The sequence below is a fragment of the Myotis brandtii genome, unplaced genomic scaffold (assembly GCF_000412655.1).
Source record: "Myotis brandtii unplaced genomic scaffold, ASM41265v1 scaffold131, whole genome shotgun sequence".
Classification (NCBI taxonomy): domain Eukaryota; kingdom Metazoa; phylum Chordata; class Mammalia; order Chiroptera; family Vespertilionidae; genus Myotis; species Myotis brandtii.
In genome coordinates, this window is record NW_005354632.1 from 4,277,284 (window position 1) to 4,301,303 (window position 24,020).

Here is a 24,020-nt window from a genome sequence, read left to right on the forward strand (position 1 = left end):
AGGTATTAAATATATCCACTGGTTGACTAGAACTCTGGAATCTGAATATGAAAACTTTATTTAGTGATTGTAATATTATATACGCCCCAAAAGTTTATCTTTGCTTATTGATTAGAGGTATTGTTTTCTTTGCATTATTTTGTTTCTTAAATTTTCTTTGATAAACTTGTATTGCTATGTAATTAAAAAATGTTAAAAAATACCCTTTATTTCAAGATCATTTGAATAGTATTCCTGCCCATCCAAACAATACTATTTTTTCCCTACATCTAATTACCTGAAATATTCAAGCTAATTATCTAGATGTTTCTTTAGACCTACAAGTTTTATATGAAAGTTGAATAGGTGGCATTTAATGGGAGATATCCTTAAACTAAAAGATTCTTCTTACATATGGAAAATTATGTTAACTAATTGACAGTGCCACTTAGACTAAGAAATTACATGTCAATAGCCACTTAGACTAAGAAATTACATGTCAATAGCCACTTAGACTAAGAAATTACATGTCAATAGCCACTTAGACTAAGAAATTACATGTCAATAGCCACTACTTATAAGAAATTACATGTCAATAGCCACTTAGACTAAGAAATTACCTGTCAATGAGAGCCCTTCATTACTTGTTAATTTTAAGAAGGAAAAAAACACCTAGAGTTCTCAGTAACACCAATCTCCTTTAGCATCTCCTTCAGAATGCTCCTTTAAACTATTACTGTTGTCATTGTTATTATTATTACATCCTTCCATTCTTTTTTTGCTTTAAAATAGATATTGATTCCCTACAGAGAAAAATCCTAAACTGAAAGCCTGGTTTTAGCTCCAAAGTGTCACACCCTCTCTCACTCCCTGTGGACACCTTTGTGCAAGGTTTGCTACCAGCTACAATCCTACAGGCTCATGTATCCTTCCCAATCGGATTCACTCAAAGGCCACCTCCTCTGAAAAACTTCCTTGGCATTAAAGCATTCTCTCACCTGGAACGCCATCTAAATTTTAACAGAGTGCTATGTGAGCTTACATGTCAACCATCTCCATCGGTCTGAAACATCAACCAGGTGGATAATGTTTTATTCATCTTTGCATTTTTTAAGGCCCAGCATAAACTTTGGACCAAATTAATCTGGGTTCAAATCTCAGTTATCTTAAAAATAGTAGTTGGCCCTATTTAAAATGCATAGGGTTTACCTTTAAATGTAAATATCTAACTTCTTTTTTTCATTTGATATATATTCTTTAAAAAACAACCAGAAACTCCACTCCTCTCACATACACAAACAGCAAATATAGTTAATATTAAATCTCAGCTCTGCCACTTGTTGCCAGGTGACCTGATAAGTTTCTCCACCTCTCTAAGTCCCAATTTCCTCCTCTGTATACCAGGATGTCACCAACCTACAGGTATATATTGTGCGGATTAAGGGAACATATACTTGTACCAAGCCAAAAAAAACCCCGCATATACAGTAGCTTCTAATTTCCTTTATTTGCTTTATATATCAAAAGAGAAGATAAAAGAAATCAATAAATTACTGAAAACCACTTTCCTCCATGTCCCTTTCCCTTTTGAGCAATAATTGTTTTCAAAAGAGCCTCTACCCAGGGTAACTCTGCTTTCCTCCTATGACAGCAGACTGTACATTTTAAGCAGGATCAACTAAAGAACTCCTAGCTGAATTCTGATTTATGAATCTTATGCAACAGAGCTGTTTTTCATCCTGCTCAATGGGAACAGTCCCCCTAAACCTGGGTGGTGTGGACTAAGAAAAATCTGAATAATATGTAGACTAATTATTCATTGTAATTAACTCATGATGTTCCTGTTCATTTACTACTTTTCTTGGACAATAGTATAAGATGTCGACACACTCCTAAGAATCCATAATCTGGAAATGCTACCGCAAATCTTTATAGGGTTTCAAGAAAAGCAAAATAGTATATTGATTTCCAGTCTTGTCCCTCAAGAGATCCTTAGGGGACAAAAAGGAAAACAAATATTAGACTTTGGTTATGCCAGTGTGTTTGGAGTGGTAGACTGGTGAATAACTTTATTTCAACATCTAATACATACTAGTCACTGAGATAGGGACATTATATATATTGTCTTACTTAATCTTCAGCAGGTACTAAAATGCCCATTTTACAAATGAATACGTGGATCAAGAAAGAAAACACCCAGTAAGTGGTGGAGTCACAATTCAAACACAAAACCCTATGCTTTTGTTAGGGGCAGAAACAGAATAGTGGGGGCTAGGTATAGTTATAAGAAATATTAATCACGCTCCCTTAATTGTGATCGTTCTGTTCTGATTAAAGAAAGCACATTCTAATCTGGCTGGGAGTTGTACGCCCTGGGCCCTGGGAGTTAACCTTTCAATGTGGTCCATTCTCCTTATCCTTATGCAAGAACTTCCTGGCCTCATGGAAAGGTTAACAATCTTGTTGCTGAAACAATGCCCTTTGCAATCTCCTGTAATCGGTAACCATTTTACCCATTCTGATTCCTTTTGCCTACTTCCCCATGCCTGTAATATCCATGTATTCCTTTTGCATACATTCTTATTCCTCTTACCTACTTTGCCATGTAATCTTTGTCCTTCTACCCAATATAAGCAGCTGGTTCATGGGGGGGGGGGCAGAGCAGATTTTCATGCATGACCTGCTGCTCTCTCTCCCATGCTGCCAGCAGTATTGGAATAAACACTCATATATGATTCAATGCTGCTCTGCTTAACTGGCTCAAGTAGAGACAGGCAGCCCGGACCCATTTCTTGTCCGGTTTCACTTTCTTTCCTCTCTAGATCACCCTGGCTTCTTGGCATTACCGTGAGTTTATGAAGCTAATTTAATCGAAAGCAGTTATCTTTTAATAAATTTGTTCTAACTCAAATTGTTAGGGGCAAAAATAGAATACTGGGGACTAGCTATGGTTATGGAAAATATTAACCTTACTCTGTTAACCATGATTGCCTTGTGTTGGTTAAAGAAAGGGCATTCTGACCTGGCTGGGAGTTGTATGCCCCCAGGGCCTGGGAGTCAACCTTGGAACCATTCTCATTGGGAACGGCCTATTGTCATGGGAAGATTAATAACCTTGTTGCCCAAACAATGGAGTCCCACCCTAGCCTCCTACTTCCCCATGTAATCCTTGTCCTACCCTATATAAGCAGTTGGTTTATGGGGGCTTGCAGAGCAGATTTTTGTTGACGACCTACTTGTTCTCCCATACTGCCGGCAGTAAACGCTCATATATGATTCAACCCAGTCTCTGCTTAATTGGCTCAATGCCATACCATCACTGTTAAGGAATTTTCTATATACTGGTAGGTCATTAAATACTATTTCTAATACTAACCTATACTTTACAGTACTTTTAAATTTAAGTTCTTTCCCACCTATCACCTCAGCATCATGTCAATCCTGTGAGGAAGCTGGAAATGTATCGTTATTTCTATGTTATAAATAAGGAACAAAAACAAATGAAAACCAAGTCATTTGCCTAAAGTCCTGGACAGAGCCAATTCTGAAACCTGATTACCAGTGCTCGTTAGATCATGGCCCTTGGTTTCTCTTCTTTAATGAATTCTCTAGTTTAAAATTCAACAAAAGCAACAATTATACTTACGTGGACTAGTGGTAATTTTGTGATCTTTTCAAATAATCTAGGCATTTTGGAAGAAAGGGGCCACATGCTAACCTAATAAACTCAGGGAAGGTCTGCGTGGCGGTCTTGCAAACTCAGAGACCTAAAGTAACCACAAAGGATAGTCTGAAATTAAACTTTAACTAAAAGCGGTTATGGTGGGTAGTAACACCCTAGGCCGGTATCTTCACTGACAAGGTCAACCTTCACCTTAACTGAGCCGATCTGTCTTTTTGCATCTATAATAACATACCCTTTAAAATGTCTAGGTAACTTGTAACTTCCTTTTTCTGGACCCCTTGAAGCACAACCTAATATGCTGGGCCCCAGGACAGATACCACAAATTCCTTCATCATCATGCTAATTGTTCCTGCACCCACCTAAGTATGTGTCTATCATTTTACTTTTTATCCAATCCCAGGGGTTTCCCTACTTTGCTTTCTCCTGCCTCTCTAGTCTATCACCAAATGGATTTCATGTAACTCACCTAAGTCCCTTCCCCTTTGATTGCAAAGTATAAATACAGATGTAACAGGCCATTCTCCGGAGCATTATCTCAATTCATTGAGGTTCTGCTTCCCAGCATTTGTCGACAGTTTGGCTCAAATAAACTCACAAAAATTATTTACAGGTTCCCATGGTTTTTTACGTTAACAGCATATTAATATGATGCTATGTTTGCAAAAAGTTAGCTCCTTGCCCTAGCCAGTTTGGCTCAGTGAAGAGTGTCAGCCTGCAGACTGAAGGGTCCCAGGTTCGATTCCGGTCAAGGGCACATGCCTGGGTTGCGGGCTCGATCCCTGTTTGGGGGGCGTGCAGGAGGCAGCCGTTCAATGATTCTCTCTCATCATTGATGTTTCTCTCTCTCCCTCTCCCTTCCTCTCTGAAATCAATAAAAATATATTTAAGAAAAGAAAATGAATGTCTAAATCTGAATGGCACCATTAAAAAAAATTTTGAATAAACGTGCCTAAAGATAAAATCGGCTGTTTCCATAGGAGAAAAAACAGTCTACTAATATTGGATTTTAACTGTTTTTAAGAGAGACACGATACAAAACGTGGACAGTGGTTTCACTACTACCTCAATATAAAACCAAAAGCTCAATATATTTTAAAAACCTTGAGTAGTTTTGAAATGGACGACCAATGGCTCCTGCTGCCCGTCACTATTTGAGCCAATTAAGCAGAAATAGAGTTGAATCATTTATCAGCATTTATCCAAATAATGCTGGCAGTGTGGGAGAGCAGCAGGTCATCCACAAAAATCTACTCTACCCTTCGCCCCATAAACCAGCTGCTTATATCGGGTAGAAGGACAAAGATTGCATGGGGAAGTAGGCAAAAGGAGTAAGAATGGATATAATGGTTACTGGTCACAGGCAATGTGGGCAAGGGTTGCAAAGGGCAGGCACCTCTTTCCATGATAAAAGGCACTTCTCAGATAAGGAGGATGGACCCATTCCAGGTTAACTCCCAAGTCCCCAGGCAGGTACAACACTCAGCCAGGTTAGAATGTACTTTCTATAATCAGAACACAACAATTGTGGTTAACATAGCATGATTAATATTTCTACCCCTAACCATTTCTTAAGCCAGAACTAACTTATATGAGGCTTTCTGACTCCATATTTGCCTCACTTGGCTATATTTGCCACAAATACCTACCCAGTTATCTTCACATTTATCACTTACTAGAGGCCTGATGCACGAAATTCATGCATGGGTAGGGTCCCTAGGCCTAGCTGGCGATCAGGGCCGATCACGTTCCCCACCTCCCCTCCTCCCCCTGCCTTCTCACCTCCTCCTTCCCTCAGTACCCTGCCACTGGTCACCCACCATGTTCCGCGCCACCCCATGATGGTCAGAGCAAGTCATAGTGAGCAATCGAACTCCCGGTTGAACTCCCAAGGGGACACTTTGCATATTAGTCTTTTATATATATATATATATATAGATGGTCTTAACATATACAAATAAAAAAATAATGAAAGTCCTTGGAATCCACTTTTAAATAAATCAGTTTAAAATGTATGTCTTATTTCTATAAGAGGTAAGCTGGCATTACCTAGTATTACTGAAACAAATATGACAATAATTTCTAAAAAAGAACCTAATCTCTGGTACATTCTGATGGAAGCTAGTGTATTGTGAAATCTCCAAAATGATCGACAACACCTAGAGAGGCCTTTTCAGGGATGCAGAGAATAAACTAAGATCGGGTGACCAAGGTCTGGGTTTGGCTGATGATGAGGGAGCTCCTGGGACTCTGACTTCCAGTTTTAAAACCAGGATGAGTTAGCCACCCTGACACTAAGGACCAAAGAACCCCTTCTAGATACTTGACAGCATACAGACAAAAACTAAATTTTTTCTAATCACCTTCCCTTCAAAAATCACAAATTCAATTCTATTTTTGCCTCATTCAAGCCACAGTGAGCAAAGAGAAATGAATAGGATACACAGTAGCTAAGGAAGAGAGGTGTACATTTTTTGGTGAGAATCTATTTTAGGCATTAACTTATAAAGTGAAATTTTAAAAAGTGAATTCACTTTCCCTATTGAAAAACTTCCAACTTTCACTTCTTATGCTATTTTTACATAACTGACTATTTGAGTTGAAATAAAGCCAAGATGTCCCATTCTGTGGTTTGTGTCAACCAACATGAATGCTCATTTAGCAGGGAAAAGAGAAGTCTATAACAATCCCAGTATACTTGAGAGTAGCATGTCAGGATCAAGGAAATGAGAGAGTATGTTTTAAAGGACATGAGCTAATACTATCTTCCAATATCTCAAAACTAGTCAGTTTAGTGTAAATCATTTATATACACCAACCTGTAGATCAGAGTTTTCACACTCGATTAGACAATTTCAAGCCTACATGCCCCAGCTATGCGCACAGCCCTCTGAAGCCACAGCAATAAGATGACTCACCAATTGGCAGCTGTCTCAGATTCTACGAATAATGGGTGTCTGCCTGGATGAGAACAAATGTTTATGCCCAGCAGATGACCCCTTCCTGCTTGGATAAGAGAGAGAGAGGCTAAAAAACTGGTCAGTAGTACAGTACTTGTTATATAGTGTAAAGAATCAGACTTTGGCCCTAGCTGGTTTGCTCAGTGGATAGAGCTTCGGCCTGCGGACTGAGAGTTCCAGGTGCGATACCGGTCAAGGGCACATTCCCGGGTTGCCAGCTCGATCCCCACTGGGAGGTGTGCAAAAGGCGCCAATCAATTTTCTCTCATCATTGATGTTTCTATCTCTCTCCCTCTCCCTTACTCTCTGAAATCAATAAAAATATATTAAAAAATAAGTCTGTTCCAAAGAAAAGACTTATAATTCATGTGGACCTTTAAAATGTCCTCTGTACATTTTTATATTCCAATGTTCACTTACTGAAAAGTACAACAGAATTAGATCTAAAAGGATAAAAATCAATTTTATGACCCCCTAAATTAGAAATAACTGAACATGCAAATTATACTGAGTTAACTGCTTCAAGAAACTTGAAGTCAGAGTCATGAGAAAAATAAATCCATATTTAAAACCTCCTGATATTTAATGACTTGATGTCAGTTTCCACTCAAGTGAAAATGAGTAGTTCATATTTAAGCTCTAGTTCCTTGATGGATATCTTTATGTGAAAACTGACACCATGCCACAGTTAATAAGATATGGGTTTATAAATATGGAGTTTAAAAGAAACTTACCCTTTCCCTTGTACAGCTCTGACTTCCAACCGTTTCTATAGAAACAGGAGGACAAGTGCCAATGCCAGAAGTCTGCCAATTAGAACTCATCTTTTAGTTGCTGAATAATAAAGCCATATCCCAAAGTCGGCTATAGGTTTTTGATTCTCAGTAGTTCCTAAAAAGAAACCCAGGAGGAAAAAAAGACATTTAACCAATTACTGTACTTAGAAATGCTCTTAAAGTAGAGGAGGTAGATCCAATACCATATGTATTTTAAAAAATTATATTAGACCTTCAGATATCTCTAAACTTAAGAAGTAGCACACAGAAGCAAAAGTGTCTTTGAAGGTTCAAAATACCTTTAAACCAATACATTAAAGCAAAACCCACTCATGTATCACAGAAGTATTTTCAATCACCAAACTTTAAAGTTCTGATGAATTCATTCCTTTTGTAGAATGAATTTTCAGTGAGATTATAACACTGCAGAGGGTAAATCTCACAAATGAAATTTCTCAGGAGAAATAGGTAAGTCTCCACTAAAAACGAACCTCTTAGGTCTCAGGAGAAATCTTCAAGTCACAAATAAACCCTAGAAAAGGTTTCTAGAGATGCTGACAGTGCTGTGCTTGACAAAAAAAATCTCTATAAAACACATACGTCAATTTAAAAACTGTGGGATGTGAGAATACTCTAGCTGCAGTTTTTCATTTGGTATCGACATGGTTGCTTGGCAAATGTATTTCAGTATCTTTAACCGTAAAAACGAACACATTAAAAATATCATTCCTGTGTCTAAATTGATATGTTGCAATTTATTCTTTGAACATTCATACTGGACCATTCCTGTTAGCATATATGAATTTTAACATGTTATATTATTTGTTATTGTGAACTTTAAGATGAACTGAATTTAAATTAGTTTTTTGATTCTTATTGCTATGTGAGAAAAATCAGTTCACTTATGAAGTTACTATGTTAAAATTAAAACAGAAAGGTCATTAGGAACCACTCCTTAGTCCTGTCCATATCCATCTCCCCACTGAAAGCTCTAAACATACCTCAACCAAATTTTCTAAATTAGGGGACACCTATCATCAAACAAAGGCTCAAATAACCTCATCTGTATCTATAAAAAGTAACATGTTCTATCTCATAATGAAAAGAGTGGACTAGAACACAATAGGAAAGAAAAAAGACATAAACATAAAAAAATCAAGAACCAAGTAGGAGGCAATAGTAACCCCTCCCCCATCTTGGTGGCAGAGACCACTGGTCGCCAGAAGCTCACTAAGAACTCTTCTGTGCCTACTTTTCTTGTTGAAAAATCTTTTTTAAATTCTTTAAAGTAAATGTCACTGACTAATGCACAAATCTGAGAATCTTACTCACAAGCGATGAGTCTAATCATCTATTTTTATTACACAGAGTATTTCTGTATCTATATCTTAAGCCAGCTGTGGGCAAACTACGGCCCACGGGCCGGATCCCGCCCGTTTGAAATGAATAAAACTAAAAAAAAAAAAAGACCGTACCCTTTTATGTAATGATGTTTACTTTGAATTTATATTAGTTCACACAAACACTCCATCCATGCTTTTGTTCCGGCCCTCCGGTCCAGTTTAAGAACCCATTGTGGCCCTCCAGTCAAAAAGTTTGCCCACCCCTGACTTAATCAGTGCTTCTCAAACTTTCAAGTACATACTAATCGCCTGGGGTTCTGGGTCCATTCAACAGGTTTGGGGTGAGGCTCTGCAATTCTGAATTTCTAACAAACTTCCAAGTGATGCTAATGCTGCTGGACCACACTCTTAATAGCAAGGATTGTAGAAGACTAAGCAATATACCTGCTGTACCGAACCTATTATGTTTAAGATTTGTTTCTGGAGCAGTGGTTTTCAACCCTGGCTACACAGTAGTCACCTGGGGCACTGAAAACAAAACAAATACTGGAAACTTGGCAGAGTCCCACTTGACCTAGATCAATTTTTTTTAAATTTAATTTTATTGATTTCAGAGAGGAAGGGAGAGGGAGAGAGATAGAAACATCAATGATGAGAGAGAATCATTGATCGGCTGCCTCCTGCACGCCCCCCACTGGGGACCGAGCCCGAAACACAGGCACGTGCCCTTGGCTGGAATCGAACCTGGGACCCTTCAGTCCGCAGGCCGACGCTCTATCCACTGAGCCAAACCAGCCAGGGCTAGATCAATTTTTATGAAGCTCTGAGAAACTGTCCCAGCCACTGGTATTAAAAAGTTGACTCTAATGTGGAGCCAGGTTTAAGACCTCTGCTATCTAGAACTCAGAAAAATTCTAATTAAGGTACCGAGTGTATTGAAGTGTTTCTGTATATAAAGAATATACACACACTAGATGCTTATCTTGAGAGCAAAGCAAAACTATTGTCAGTTTCTATTTGCTGAAATAAAAATTCTATGGGACAACAATTTTCCCAAGATGCCTTAAAATATGTATGTATATAGCACCTCAAAGTCTTAATTTTGCCTGTGATCACAGTTCTACTCTGAACATAAATGTATGAAGTCCTTTTCCTGGGTAAAAGGAAATCTGTTGGTCATCTGGAAAAAAGGTCGGATACCAATTCAGCACTTAAAAATTGCATGAGCATGTATTTGGTTTGCATAGGATGACAGCCATTCTACAGAAAGACCCTCTAAACTGACTTTTAGTAAGGAAGTTTGGTTTGATACCACTGGAGAAATGGCAAGTTATGAAATATAGAAAGCATGGTCCCTGTGTTATAACAGAAATTACATATGATGACTACGTATGCCTACGGCTGAAACTGTCATGAGTCTCATGAAAGCAGAGAGTAAGAAATAACATGATGAGAAAATGAGGTACGAGAAGAAAGATGGCTCTGAAACCTCGAGGTGGCCAACAATTATGAACCTGAAGAAGAAATAAAATCTCTATTATGGTATTTAAATATGGGCCACTGCAGATCTCTGAAGAACACGGTCTTACAGAAATCTGAAACGCTAATTTATCTTTGAAGGAAATATTATCTTTGACTTGTAAATGTTTGAAGGAGTTCCTATTTTGAATTACCTATACTGGTTTATCTTCAATTTGTGTAGCTAATTAATTAATTCTTCAAATATTTGGGCACCTATTATATGTCAGGCGTTATTCTCGATCTTGGGAATAATATAAGGAAATTTGTGTTAGTTTCCTAGACAGGTAGTCAAATCTTGATCAAATCACATCACTCCTGCTAAAACCTCCAATAACTTTCCATTGCACTCAGCCCTTAGACTAAAATTCAAACCTTTTGTCCTTGTCAACAAGGCTCTAACATGGTTTACTATCTCCCTTCTTCCATCAGAAAGTAAGTTCAATGAGAAAAGAGAAGCGTGCCTGTTTTCTTTACCAATATACTCCCCCAAGATCTAGAATAACGCCTGCTATAAAATAGGTAACTACATATTTAAAGAATTATGCCCTGATCCGTTTGGCTCAGTGGATAGAGTGTCCGCCTGCGGACTGAAAAGTCCCAGGTTCGATTCCAGTCAAGGGCATGTACCTTGGTTGCGGGCACATCCCCAGTAGGTGGTGTGCAGCAGGCAGCTGACCGGTGTTTCTCTCTCATCAATATTTCTAACTCTCTATCCCTCTCCCTTCCTCTCTGTAAAAAATCAGTAAAATATATATTTGAAGAATTAGCTACATTAATTGAAGACAACCCAGTATGCCTAATTCAAAATAAGAAATCTTTCAACTATTTACAAGTCAAAGATACACTCAACTTTACCTATGATTCCATTGTCTCCATCCTATTGGTAACCTAGTTAGAAGGTAGTTGACAGGTGATGTTCATTCATGGAAAATAACTTACATGTGTACATACACATGCAATCCTAGAATCACCTGCAATTTTAATTTAAGTTAGACTATAGTCACGTTATTTTTATATTAACATCTGCAAACTCAAGGATATCTCAGTCAGTTCCTGGCTTTGTATCCCTTAGCCAAGTCACAGACTTTTCTGGTATCCCTTTAGCATATCATAAACTAAACAGTGGCCCTTCTTCACAGACTGTTATAAGGCAAAATTAAATACTAAGCAAGATTGAATTCCTTGGAGAAATAATTATATGACTATAAAACTGTTATTTAAGTGACACTCTTAGTGATAAATTCCATGGCATTTGTCGTTTCATTCTGCTTGTCTCTGCAACAGCTTTAATTCATCATCTGGAAGTGCCTCATCTCAGCTTCAGAGACAGAACACTATTCTGGCTCTCCTACCGGGGCCTTTCCCAGCACCATGTTCCCTTCCCGTGTCTTAAATATGTACATACTTCAGCACTCCACTCTGTGGGCCAGTGTTGCTCAACATGCGGCCACTGACCATAGATTCCAGCAGAATTTACCTGGGGAGCTTGTGAAAGAACAGACTCCTGGGCCATGCTGGCCCTAACAAATCCCACAATGTCTGGGATTGGAGTCGAGGGCCTGTATGTTTCCCAAGAACTATGAATGTTGATACACTCTATAGCTTGAAATCTATTGCCCATATGCGTAAGTTTAGAGCTTCAATCCCATCCCAGCCTGCAGAGAGTAGCGAAGTGTGACAGTACAGTGACAATAAAGGCCTGGTTAGAATCCTGGTTCTATCACTTACTAGCTATCAGATTATGGTCTGTGATGAGACATGAGACAATGTGTAATAGAACTTGGCAGAATGTTGGCCTGAAGGGGGTATTTGATAAATGATTCCTATTATTAATACTGTTACTTTTTATCAACATGTTTCAACTGGTTATGCATCCTCACTCCCTGCCCTCCTCAAACTGGCTTATCCTCAGGATTCTGTTTTTGTTGACCCAACCATTTTACTCCTTTTCCAAGCTTCAGCCTGCATCTTTTCCATCAATCAATAGGCTGCTAGATTGTGATTCATGCTTGTCTGCCTGACATCTTAATCCCAACCTCCCTCCCCCATTCCACGTCCTTCTCCAACTAACACATTCTTTTGTAAGGCTTTTTATGACCATTCTAGCTTAAAGTAACCTTAAACTTCATCTACTCATTCATATACCCATATCACCTGTGAAAATTCATTAGTAAACCAACTCAAATATTGTGACATCTCTCCTATAGTTGTTTTAAATTGTGAACTTTTCTCCTGATACTTAACTATTTACCTGTTTATGGTTATGTCACTTTACTTCAAGGTCAAAATCTCTTCTTACTTGCTAAGAACAATCTTGTCTGAGGTTTGAAGGAATTTTGTTATTCAATAAATTCCTCTGCTAACAATTTAAAACTAGGTTATAATTCAAGTTATTAAGTAAAAGGGTCTTTTAACCAGGGAAGCTTAAAGGGATCAAGATGGGAGATAAAGGTGGTGGTCAGACAAGCCACAATCAGATATCCTATTGCAAAAAGAAAATAGATGTTATACAAGTCATAAGTACTAAAATTTTTTTATGTGCCTCAGGCATGAAATAGCTCTGGCCACCGACACAGGCATCAAGCTAGGATGAACTAAGGACTGTACATCTGCTTTGCCCCTGACTGATATAAGAGCAACACCACCAATCAGGTGTCTCCTTGCCCATTGCCAGGGGGTTATAAGTATTAAATTTATTGCTTGAGATAAACAACTTGGAAACAACAATATAACTTAACCTACAGAAGTGGCAATTTACAAAATCAAGGTTGATTTACCAAAGTCAGGGTAATCCCTATTTTCAATTTTAACACTCACAGCCAGGCTTCCCAACATGAGCACAAATCAATTCAGAGATGTTCATGGAACTATTTCCTTTAGAGTAGAACCCTAAATTTAGATCATATGAAAGACATTGGGAAACCACACCAATATTTCAGAAGGGCGGTTTCCAATTTATAAAACCAGAACCCTAGATCTAACAGTTGACCTAATTAATTTTTCTTTCCCAGTATAGCTGGCAATAAAACTTTTTGACTAATTTCAAAACTGTCATACTGTGGACCTTTCCATTTTGCATACAGTTTCATATACAAATAAGCAAATGCCTTGGTGCAACATTTCTTCTAATTCCTGAGAGGAAGCCTGAGATCTTAGAAAGATACCAAATATGCAGAAATATGTAGAGTGTAACATAATCTTCCTCAAATCGCTATAGTAATTTAAAATACTTGTTTAATAACTGGAAAAATTACTTAATGGGCTTTCAGTATGAACTAGCCAGAGAAAGAAAATGCACTGGAAATTGACATTCCTAACAGGTATAAAAACCTTTAGACATGTAGGTAAGCGATCATTTAGCAAAGCTTTAGATGGCAGCCAATTCTTAAGCAGATGTTTAAAAACTCTTGTAAGACACATTGAGAACCTGAAAAAAACAAACAGAACACTTTTCCCCTTAAATTTCATTTAAAAAATTCTCAAATTTTTTTATCCCATTTTAAATAAATCAAGAAAACCTAAATTGTATTATACATTAAACTATTGTGCTTGTGTTAAGTTGCCAAAATCTCACACTTGATTAATGTTGGGGAGAGGAGCTGCAAGGGTTCAGAAGGCTGGGAAGACTAAATGGACCACGAAAATGATGTAATAGCCTTGTCAACATTGCCTATTCACTCCCCTAAAGTTGTAGTGGCCAAATTTTATAATTAATCTCTTTGTAGGACAAGGGGAAAAAAAAAACTAACCATTTTGGCTAAATTATCTATCATTCCTAGTCTGATGGTATACATTTCCTCGTTGTTGTTGCTACATACTATAATTTTGTTAACTTGGAGGTTTACAGCAGGAAATTCTTCCAGCACCAGTAAATCACCACTAAGGGTGAAGGTCATGGCTAATGGAAAATGTCAAAATTTTAAAGGATATCAAGGCCCCAAATCCATAACCAAGATTTCAATGCTTTGGCTCCCACAATAATTTTCTGTTGTTTTTTTTTCAAATAAAAATAGCAGAACAAAAGTTCTGGCCTGGAATTTTATAAATACAATACTTTGGTGAAGGGGAGGTAGTGCCTGAAGATTTCCAGAGAAGCATACCCCCAACATTAAAATCCCTATTAATTATAATGCATTTTGACCTCTAAAAACCCTCTTACCTGTTTACAAGAGCTTATACAGCTGTTTGCCACTGGAACACCACCTTGCCGAGTATAAGCGTGGCATCCTTTGTTGGTAATCACCTGTTGCCTAAGTAATCATCATCCCGCATGGAGACAGACAGCACTAGGCTCTTCCATCCGAGGTTAAAATTCAAAACAAGCCCAACAAGCCTGCATGTCAAGGTGGTCTTCGTCTGCAACTAGTTAAGTTTACAACTGGCAAACAACAATGGTGTCTGAAGCCAATGGTGCAGCATTGCTGGCTTCCTCTTGAACTCCAGCGTTGTCACTGTGCACCGAAGTCTCCTGCTGCAAACAGGGGAGTTGTTCTCCTGTACTGGGAACAGCTTCCAAAGCTCAGGACCCCCTGTGCAGGATAATGCAGGAACTAAAGGCAAACACTTTTCCTTCTTAAGGATGCCTCCATTTTTTCCTCACAATCTGTACTACCAACCGAGGTGTCTGGGCCTGAGTGTGCGTTCGTACCTATGAAACCGTCACGGTGCATGCACATCCAAGGCATGTGGAACCACAGGTCAAATAAGGCACAGATACCAAGTAACGGTTCTAATTACAAACGCTAGCTCTCAGGAACTCTTCATCCATTCAGAACTAAACCCATCACTGCATACCTCTGGTGAGAAGCCCCTGGAGACGGGAGGAGCTCCTCAAATGTGTCAGGAAAGGCTTTATTAACATCATCATTAACATTTAAAAAGCAAACGGAGCATTCTCCTTCTTTTGGCAATTTGGTGCAAATGTTAAGTGCAAGATAAAGCAATTGCAAACTTTTCTTCAAATTAAAAATGAAACTAAGGCCAAACGTGACAGGTGAACAAAATAAATCAAAACTTAAATTTCAGCAACTCCGGCTCTTCAAACCAGCAAAGCCCCCGACTCGTGCACTGTGGTGAGGCTTACGGTGCTTGCCCCGGCTTCTTTCGTGCCAGCCAACAGCACCATTTCCTCATCAAGTTGAGGACCGAGAAGCAAATGATCCCCTTCGCTGCAAACAAAGGGGGTCACAGTAACACTAGTGATCCTTCAGAATTGACACACCGCGATAAGTCAAAGTGATGGTCTCCCTGCTTCTTGCTCAAGACATACAAGATCTGAGCAGCAGCAAGTAACGCCTCAGCTGCAAACAAAGGGGTCAAAGGTTTGCCGTCAATTCACTTCCAGGCAGAAAAACATTTTCCTCAAAAGAAACAATTTATTTAGAATAAAACAAAAGCAGCTCAACTGTGAGCGCACGTTTGAGTGACAGCTACTTTTAAGCTGTGTGAGCCATAAAAAGGGTTTTTCTTTACTTTTCCAGAAATCTTGTGTACACAGCACAAAGCAAGAGGTCATTTTTTTCCACTTAAAACACCGGCATTGGCATCACAATAGCAGATACACAACTTTAAGCTGCCATTTTAGTAAAATGCACAAATACTAAACAGATTAGCTTTCTTCCATCAAGAGGCCCATGTAAACTCCACATAAGCCACAACTTCTCTTCGAAAAGGTCCATTAGAGCTTTGATTTCCGTATCTTCATCCACTGTTCACCAGCTTTGCTTGCAGGAGGGAAAAAAAGGTTATTCAGTAAAAATGTTTACAATATTAAAAATATATATTTTTTCCCTATGCCATCATAGATGAACACATCGTTAACAAGCCCTTCCTGGATAGTCCACCTTGACCTCAAAAAGCACCAATAATACCCATTGGCACAAACCTTGAAACGAATTTACTGTATGAACAGACAAATAACAAGTAGAATAGGGTGGATTTTTTTTTGAAAGACTGCAATTAAGTGAGGATTATAGGACTGAAAATATCCTTTATACTCATGTAACCGAGTAAAACATACTGAAAAAAATTTCAGAAGACAGCAAGTTTATAATCAACCTATAATCAATATATTCTACATATAACTTAAAAAATGAAACTGTAAAAAGGTGAAATTTAGTTAAACTTTTACCCCCTTTATTTTCATTCTGTAATTTATATGGAGCAATACAGAACTGCTCCGTTATTACAGAAAGGGGTCAAGATACAAAACCATTTAAAAATCCACCTTCATCTGTGTTACCAAAGACAGCAACTGTTACTTTAAGAAAACACTCAACATAAACCCATTGCTAAACAGCCAAGAACACTTTAGGACTTTTACTTTTCAGTGCTGTTTAAATCACACACATAAAACTTTTTATTAAGATGGACAGCTCACTGTGGTGACCTAAAATCATTTTCTCCCCTTAGTGACATCACTATTACCAGAATGTTAACAGGGTCACATCCACGTCTCCTCTGCTTGTTCTAATACCTAACTTCTGTCTATCTCAAAACCATGCACTGTGGCAGAGACAGAAAAAAATGTCCAGAAATTCTCTCCAAAATTTTTTTTCACATGGAAAGTCATAAAGGCCCTCTTCTCAAGAGGATTTCCTAATTCTGTTACCACAGAGTTTTTGGTGAATGGTTCCAAACTGCAATTCAAGCTTTACCTATATAATGAGCAATTTCACTGTCTAAAAATAGTGGATTTAAAATAAAATAAAAAGGTAATGTCAGTGAAAACCTGCTCGTAAGTTTTAAAATAAACCTACAGTGTTTGACTCTGAAAGCAACGAACACACACCTTACTTTTACTCCTGTACCTCAAATGATCTAGTTAAGAAGGGCCATAATATATTACCTTCAAAATGTGTCAAAAACTTATACAAGCCAGAGGATGGACATTTTAAGATGTAATCCTTAAAGGGAAGTCTATGCTCAGTTAAGAGTTAAAGTATACATCTTAAACCAGGAATTTAATTTTTTGTGTGGAAAACTCTTTCTACTAGTAAGAATCCCAGTTACAACCAACAAAATATTATAAAACTGGCTAGGAGCTGAAGGCTTAATTTCCCATAAACTTTGAAGTGGTGATCCAAAAGTCTTAATTAGCTTGATGTTTTCACCAGTAATACTTATTAGTAAGTAATTAAATGATACATTGAAGAAATTTTCTTTCCATTCATTTGAACCGAATTCCAGAAACATCAACTAAACAAGTATTTTTTTTAAAGTATAAGAAATAGAAAAAAATTGGTTGTTACAAAGAACACCCAATGCTGAAATAATGAAATTCTGACCAATCAGCATCAGACCAGACAGTTTTAGACTTTTGCTTTCATTCCATTCTGAAGATTTAAGTCAATAGTTCACCAATATTATAAAACTGCGCGAGAATGGGCATCACAAATAAGAGATTCATCTGAATGATGGCACTCTGTAGGTAAGCACCAAACAAAACATAATTAGGTATTTACAATACATACGTTTAGAAATGATATCAAGCCATTGTTCCGAAAACATTGAAGCACAAATTTCCCAGATTTAACAAAAGCTGCAATGTCAAGTAAAAATTCACACAAACATGGAGCAAGCACACACACACAAAAAGAGAGAGAGAGAGAGAGAGAGAGAGAGAGAGAGAGAAAGCACACACTTTGGATTATCATAAAATTAGATGTCATGGACTTCACTCCCTAAAGGAGCAAAATTATTTGTCCAGCCATCTTATCACAAGATATTCAAAAGTTAATGGTTAGTGAGATTTAAACTGGAAAAATGTATCTAGCCAAACTGTACTTTGACCCCATGTATGCACAGACTGCACACTTGCATTAGTTTCTGAACAGGTGTCTATGCCATATTACCTTGCTACACTTGGCCTTTTAAAAAGCAAAAAGCAGCCCAGCAGGCGTGGCTCAGTGGTTGAGTGCCGACCTCCTATGAACCAGGAGGTCACGGTCTGATTCCCCTATCAGGGCATGTTCCTGGTCAGGGTGCATGCCCAGGGTAGCAGGGTGGGTTCCCGGTGGTGGACATGCAGGAGGCAGGCAATCAATGATTCTCTCTCAACACTGATGTTTTTTCCTCTCTCTCTCCCTCCCTCTCTGAAATCAATACAAATATATTATTAAAAAAAAAAAAAAAGCAAAAAGCATCCAAAGCTTTAATTGTAGGGCTTTCAGTATTTTCCCTACTAACCAAGGGTGTTTGTGTTCATAGCCTAGTACTTTCCTTCCCTCAAAATGACTAGTTTTTCCAGTTTAAAAACAAAAAAAAAATCTCTAAACCTAAAAAGAATATTTATGAATGCATAATGAAAACCAAACAAAACAAGAGACACAGCAGTGGTGAGGGTTTCATGCTGACATGCATTAGAGACCTGTCATAATGAAAAATAAAAAATTACATGACACTTCCCTGGGTTATTATTGGTGCTATTTTAAACTACCAGCTTTGATAACAGAAAGAAAATAGTTGGGTTCTGCCAGGCTTTCAATAAGTCACTTTCACAGAATAGAAACATGACCATGATCCAAAAGGTCCTAAAGTTTCTAATCATAATTAAATATCAAGGGCCTTAGCCAAAGTCCTCAGCATTTAAACTGGGGGCAGTGTGTATGTGTGTGTGGGGGGAGGTTTGGGGAGTGGGTATACTAATGACCTGAGAAACTAGACTTGGGGGCTAAGGAATAGATGGAAAAAAAGAAAAAAAAGGCCTCAAAAATCATCCATTACTGTTAAGCAGCAAAAGCCCTTGTTAAGAACCAGAAGTCAATATAATCAGCTTTGGGAAAAAAAAAACCGTGAGTGTGGGTTATTTTGAATTAATTCCAGATGTCTGGGAAAATAAAACAATAAAAAAGGGTTTTCCTTATACTGACATTTTAATTCTCTGTGGTTGGACACCAGTGCAAATATTAAGCCCAAGATTTCAAAGATAGCCCAAACATTTTCCATAATGTAATGTCATTGCTACTGTTTAAATATGAAAAGAATACAAGCAAAATTTTAAGAGCATGTCAAAGGCATTTCAGGATGACTTTAAAAAATTCTGCAATCTAGACATGGCTGATTAATGCCCACAGAAACAAAAGATGACTTATGAGCCTGCAGACAACTCTTCTTTCTATTATTGAAATCAGGAATTTGAATGAATACAAAAACAAAAACTCATCTTTGATGAAAAACACTTGAGTTTTGAAATATGCACAATTAGAAATGTGCCTGCTACACCTCTCTAAAAAAAAATCAGTAAAAACAACCCACACACCAATAACTGACCAAAGAATTCTGAGTTTAAAAGCACCTACTCACTTGCATACTAGTGTAAGCATAAGACATATGGTTTGTAACATACTCCTCAATTTTTACTGAACAGTTACAGCTACAAACCAAAAGTGCATATACGGGATACAGAACTCAAGAATTAATGATAAAAATGCATTATGTTAAAGCAAACTCTCTGGGAATAAACCGTATATTTTAAGAGAAATACTCAAATACCTGATTAAAACAATTACATAGCTATACAATTTACCAGCTTATACTTTTTGAGGTCCCTGATCAAAATTTTTCATACAAATAATATTTCTGGTACAGAAATTATTTACCTACATACCAATCAACCATTTTTAAGTGTATATCTTTATATAATCAATGGGCTTTTTCCTCCAGATTTTGACTTCAGAATTTTGGTTTTGTAACTTTGAGGATTTTTTTTTAAAGCTCAAGGTTAAAAAAGAAAAAAAAACCAAAGAGGAGGAAAAAAGTTACTCATAAGAGTGGGAACTGCTAATTAAAGTAAATCCATCTGCCTGCTACCTTCAGGGCATTGCTTTCACTTAATAACTAAACTATCCTGACTTCTATAAGGTTTATAAAAATATAAAAAAGAAAAAGGCTACAACTAAACAACTAATTAAAAAGAAAATTTCACCTAATGCTGTATCCCATTATACATCACAAAACAGGAACCATGTCAAAGTAGTAAATACAAGTTACACATGGACTTTAGGACGCACCACGGACAATGATCATGACCAGGTAATCTTCTTCAGATTTGGCCAGTGCCTTGGCAGGAGAATCCAGGAACTGCTGGGAGAACTCACAGGGAGGGAAGGCATGAAGGACCCCGGTGTTTTCCTTGTCTTTGTTACCCCCCACGGGGAGGCTGATCACCCCAGCAGCCTGCTTTTGCTTTAAATAGGACACCAGGTTCCTTAGTGGCCTCTGAGTAGAAGTGGCAGTATCTGATGTGGCGGAGGAAGAGGATCTGCCGTCAGAACTTCCAGGCACAGCCAGAAGAATGGCATAACCATTGGGCCCTGCCACTTTGATGCGTCGAGTTACTTCATCCAACTTGGGCTGGTCCAAACGAAGACGCTGAGTGATCTTGAGCTGGGCAACTTTGCCTCCACTGGAGCCCTCCACCAGAAGACTACTAGCCACTTGGAGGTCGCCCTGCAACAGATGCATGTTGGAAGGAAAGTTGCTGTTCTTCAATAGAAGCATGCCCTGCCAGGCCAAACAGAGCTTGGGAGAGGCAGCTGCAGCAGAGGCTGTCCCACCATCCTGTTTCTGGGAAGGGGTCTTCAGCTTTGAAGAAACAGTGCTGGTGCTGGCTGCACTCCCATCAGACCGGTCTTCTTTTTTCAGAGGGCTTTTTCCCTCAGTGGGAGCAGCTGTCCGATGCTTCCTATCACGTTCAACTGATGCAGAGTTTTTGCGGTCTCGCTTGTCACCCTGGCTTTTCTCCAAACTACCTCGTCTGTCTTTGATTGGAGAGGGCCTTTCCAAGAGAAGAAGACGAGAAGATCGATCATTGTCACTGTTGTAGCGATCCCTGCTACTGCTCAAGTCTGGACTGCGATCAGGAGAAGGAACGCAGTGACGTTTCCGAGGACGGTCGCTCTCAGGGGACCTATCCAGATGCCGTCCCCCACTGTCCTCAGGCAGCCTTCGCTTCCTGGGCTGGTCTCTGCTGCTGGGCAGATCTCGATCACCTCTGTCCCGGTCCAAGGACCAGCCATCCCGCCTGCGATCCAGGCTATCCAGTGGCTCATAAGCAGGCACAGAAGTAGGGGCAGTCCGAGTGCTGCGTTCCCGGACTGGGGGCGGGGGTGGCACCCAATCAGAGTCAGTATAAAGGTCCCGATCACAATCTCTGTATAGTAAGGGTGGTGTCCTATCCCTCGCACCCCTCAAAGGGTCAGGTGCCCGATGTCCAAAAGCATCTGTCACCAAGTCATAATGAGTTAAGGGCAGAGGCTGCAGATACTGCTGGTGGTACCGATGTTCTGTGTCTGCAAAGTCTACTCTAAGGCGGCGATCTGGACCACCAAGTGGAAAGCCCCGCATATGGGTCCAGGCAGCATGAGCGGCATCTAGGCTTTCATACTGGATATAGGCCCAACTATCACCTTTGCGATAGTCTATGGTGCGTATGGTGCCAAACCGGTCAAATTCTCGTGCCAGGGCAGCAAGAGGCACCCAAGGTCCCAGGCCACCTACCCAGAGGCGGGTGGTGGGTGTAGCTTTACCATAACCAATTTTGATAGGATTCCGAATTATAATCTTGCCAGACATTGCTACTTTGGCTCGGTGAGACATGTCTAGGTTCTCAAATTTGAGAAAGCCATAGGTACTGGTCTGGCCCCGAGAAGGCCTCTTGATGTCTACTTCTGTGATGACTCCAAAGCGATCAAAAGCCCTCCTTAGATCGCTCTCGGTCACCGTGATGTCCAGGTTGCCCAGGAAAAGCGTCCTGTTAGCTCGCTGATCATCCTCCGGTGAGATCTCATCCACTTCTCTGAAAGGAGCAGCACCTGCTCCAGCTCCCACCCGGGGCTCGAGGTTGTATGCCGGGCGCACTCTCTCATAGAACGGGTAGTCCCGCTCCCTCTCCAGGTCCCGGGGCAAGGGTGGCGGCGGCGGAGGGGGCAGGCGGCCAAGGGCCAGCTGCTGCAATCGGTAGTCTCTGTATCCCAAGGCCGCCCCGCCGGGGGACAGGGATCTCTGGCCTCCACCCCCTCCGCCCGGGGCGTGCCGGTGACCGCCGATCGAGGCCCCGACCACGCTGGACGACGGCGGGTAAGAATCCTTGTCCAGGGGGGAGCGGCTGCGGCGCCGGCTCACGTACACGGCTTCTATCTTCAGGGGCCGGTCATAGAGCACCAGGCGGCCTCTGGCATGCTTGGCCGCCCGCGCGTCCTCTGACCGCCGGAAGTTCACAAAGGCGACGCGCTCGTCCCCGCCGCCAGAACCCGAGAGATGGCTGATTTTGACACTCACATCACCGAAGCGTTTGAACTCGTGGAACAGCCCGTCCTCCACCGCTTCGTCACTCAGCTGGGACCCCAGCTCGCTGATCTTCAGGGTCTTGTACTCCCCGCCGTCAGCAGCGGAGGAGGCGGCCCCCGAGGAACGTGACTCCCCGCCTCCACCTCGGGAGCTGCTGCGCGACTCGCCCCCGCCCGAGGAATTTTTAGCGCTCGGGGAGCTGTAACTGTGCAAGCGGCTACTGGAGCTGCCCCCTCCGGTGTCATACTCGCGGCTGCCGCCTCGGCTGCTGGACTTGTCGAGATGGAGGCTGCGCCGCGACCCGCCGCCGTCGGTCTTACCGCTGCTGCTCCCATTGCTGCCGCCAGAGCCCCCTAACTTCTTGCTCCGCTCCCCACGAGAAGTCGAATCCTCACCACCACGGGAGCGCTTGGATTTGACTGGAGAGCGCTCTTTCCCCTTCATTGCTGCGGGTCGTCGGAGGTCGTCTCCGCGGAGCTGATAAACCCGCCGCCCCGCGCTCGTTTCACACAGCGGAACCGCATGCCGCCATCTTGGGCTCCGCCGCTGCAAAGGATCCCGCCCCGCCGCCTCCATTGGCCAAGTAGCTCCCCTCTTCTACAGCCTCATTGGGAAAACTACTTGTCTGTCTTTACATCTCCCCGCGCTCCGGGAAGGCGCCCGCCCGGCCACTGTTATTGGGTTCCCAACGCCTCAGTCGGAGTACCTCATTGGCTACATTCATTGTCCATCTTAACGGTTCCTCACGCCAGGCTGTAGCTCCGCCCCTCGCACTCTGTAGTCACCTGAGCCAAAGTCTGGAGGCGTTGATTGGACAAGAAGTGTGCCCTGTAACGGTACTTCTGGCTCCGGAAAGCAATGATCCCACCTCCTCATCCCTTTTATTGGTTTTCGACCCCGTCCTTTAATCCACTACTTGGAAGGTCGGGCCATCTTTTCTGGCGTTTTTTTCCTCTCAGAGGCCGCCTCACAGCGATCTCGCGCGAAAGAGCTCTCCCTCTTTCGACCCCTTTTTCCAACTCCTTTGGCGGCTGAGAGAAGTTTAAATCTGATTGGATGGTTCTGGGGACGTTGAATGGCTGAAATAACTGTCAATCACTCGCTTAAAGGGGTAGGCCCACGTACTGAGGGAGGGGACTGAAGGTGAAAGAGTGGAACACGCGAGTGCCGTGCGACGTCACTGAGACGTCGCGAGATGGTGATCAGAATCCCGCCCCGCCTCTCCGGGCTTCGGGCGTTCTGCCGGCAAACACCGGTTCCGTCGGGCAGCGTACTCGGCTGTGCTTCGGCCGTGGGGGCGCGGGACTTCTGGGCTCCCCACTTCCTACCTCCGGCTGCCGGGCCCGCAAATCCTTCTGGAGGCCGCCCCCGGGGCGCCCAGCGGACACCATCTTAGTCCCTCTGGCCTCTGAGAGCAGCCAGGGAAAGCCCCACTCGCCATGCGCGCGAGAGCGCAGCCCCTGGAGCCCG

General features: G+C 41.0%; 1 protein-coding gene across 4 annotated transcripts in view; it reads right to left on the reverse strand.

Moving 5' to 3' along the window:
* RBM15 (RNA binding motif protein 15) overlaps positions 1-24,014 on the reverse strand; it is a 31,008-nt gene extending 6,994 nt beyond the window's left edge. Inside the window, exons 1-6 of one of the 4 annotated variants that reach the window (XM_014534604.1) lie at positions 20,273-24,014; positions 14,422-15,562; positions 12,514-12,744; positions 11,118-11,233; positions 7,357-7,513; positions 6,581-6,665 (exon numbers count right to left, since the gene is read on the reverse strand). In XM_014534604.1, coding sequence (XP_014390090.1) covers positions 15,447-15,562; positions 20,273-23,126 — 2,970 coding nt within the window. In that variant the 5' untranslated portion in view covers positions 23,127-24,014 and the 3' untranslated portion in view covers positions 6,581-6,665; positions 7,357-7,513; positions 11,118-11,233; positions 12,514-12,744; positions 14,422-15,446. Of the gene's footprint in view, positions 1-6,580; positions 6,669-7,356; positions 7,514-11,117; positions 11,234-12,513; positions 12,745-14,421; positions 15,563-15,613; positions 15,986-20,272 lie in introns of those variants that run through there. The other 3 variants (XM_014534603.1, XM_005860047.2, XM_005860048.2) reach the window with 3 other exon arrangements.
* Between the last annotated feature and the right edge of the window lie 6 nt (positions 24,015-24,020).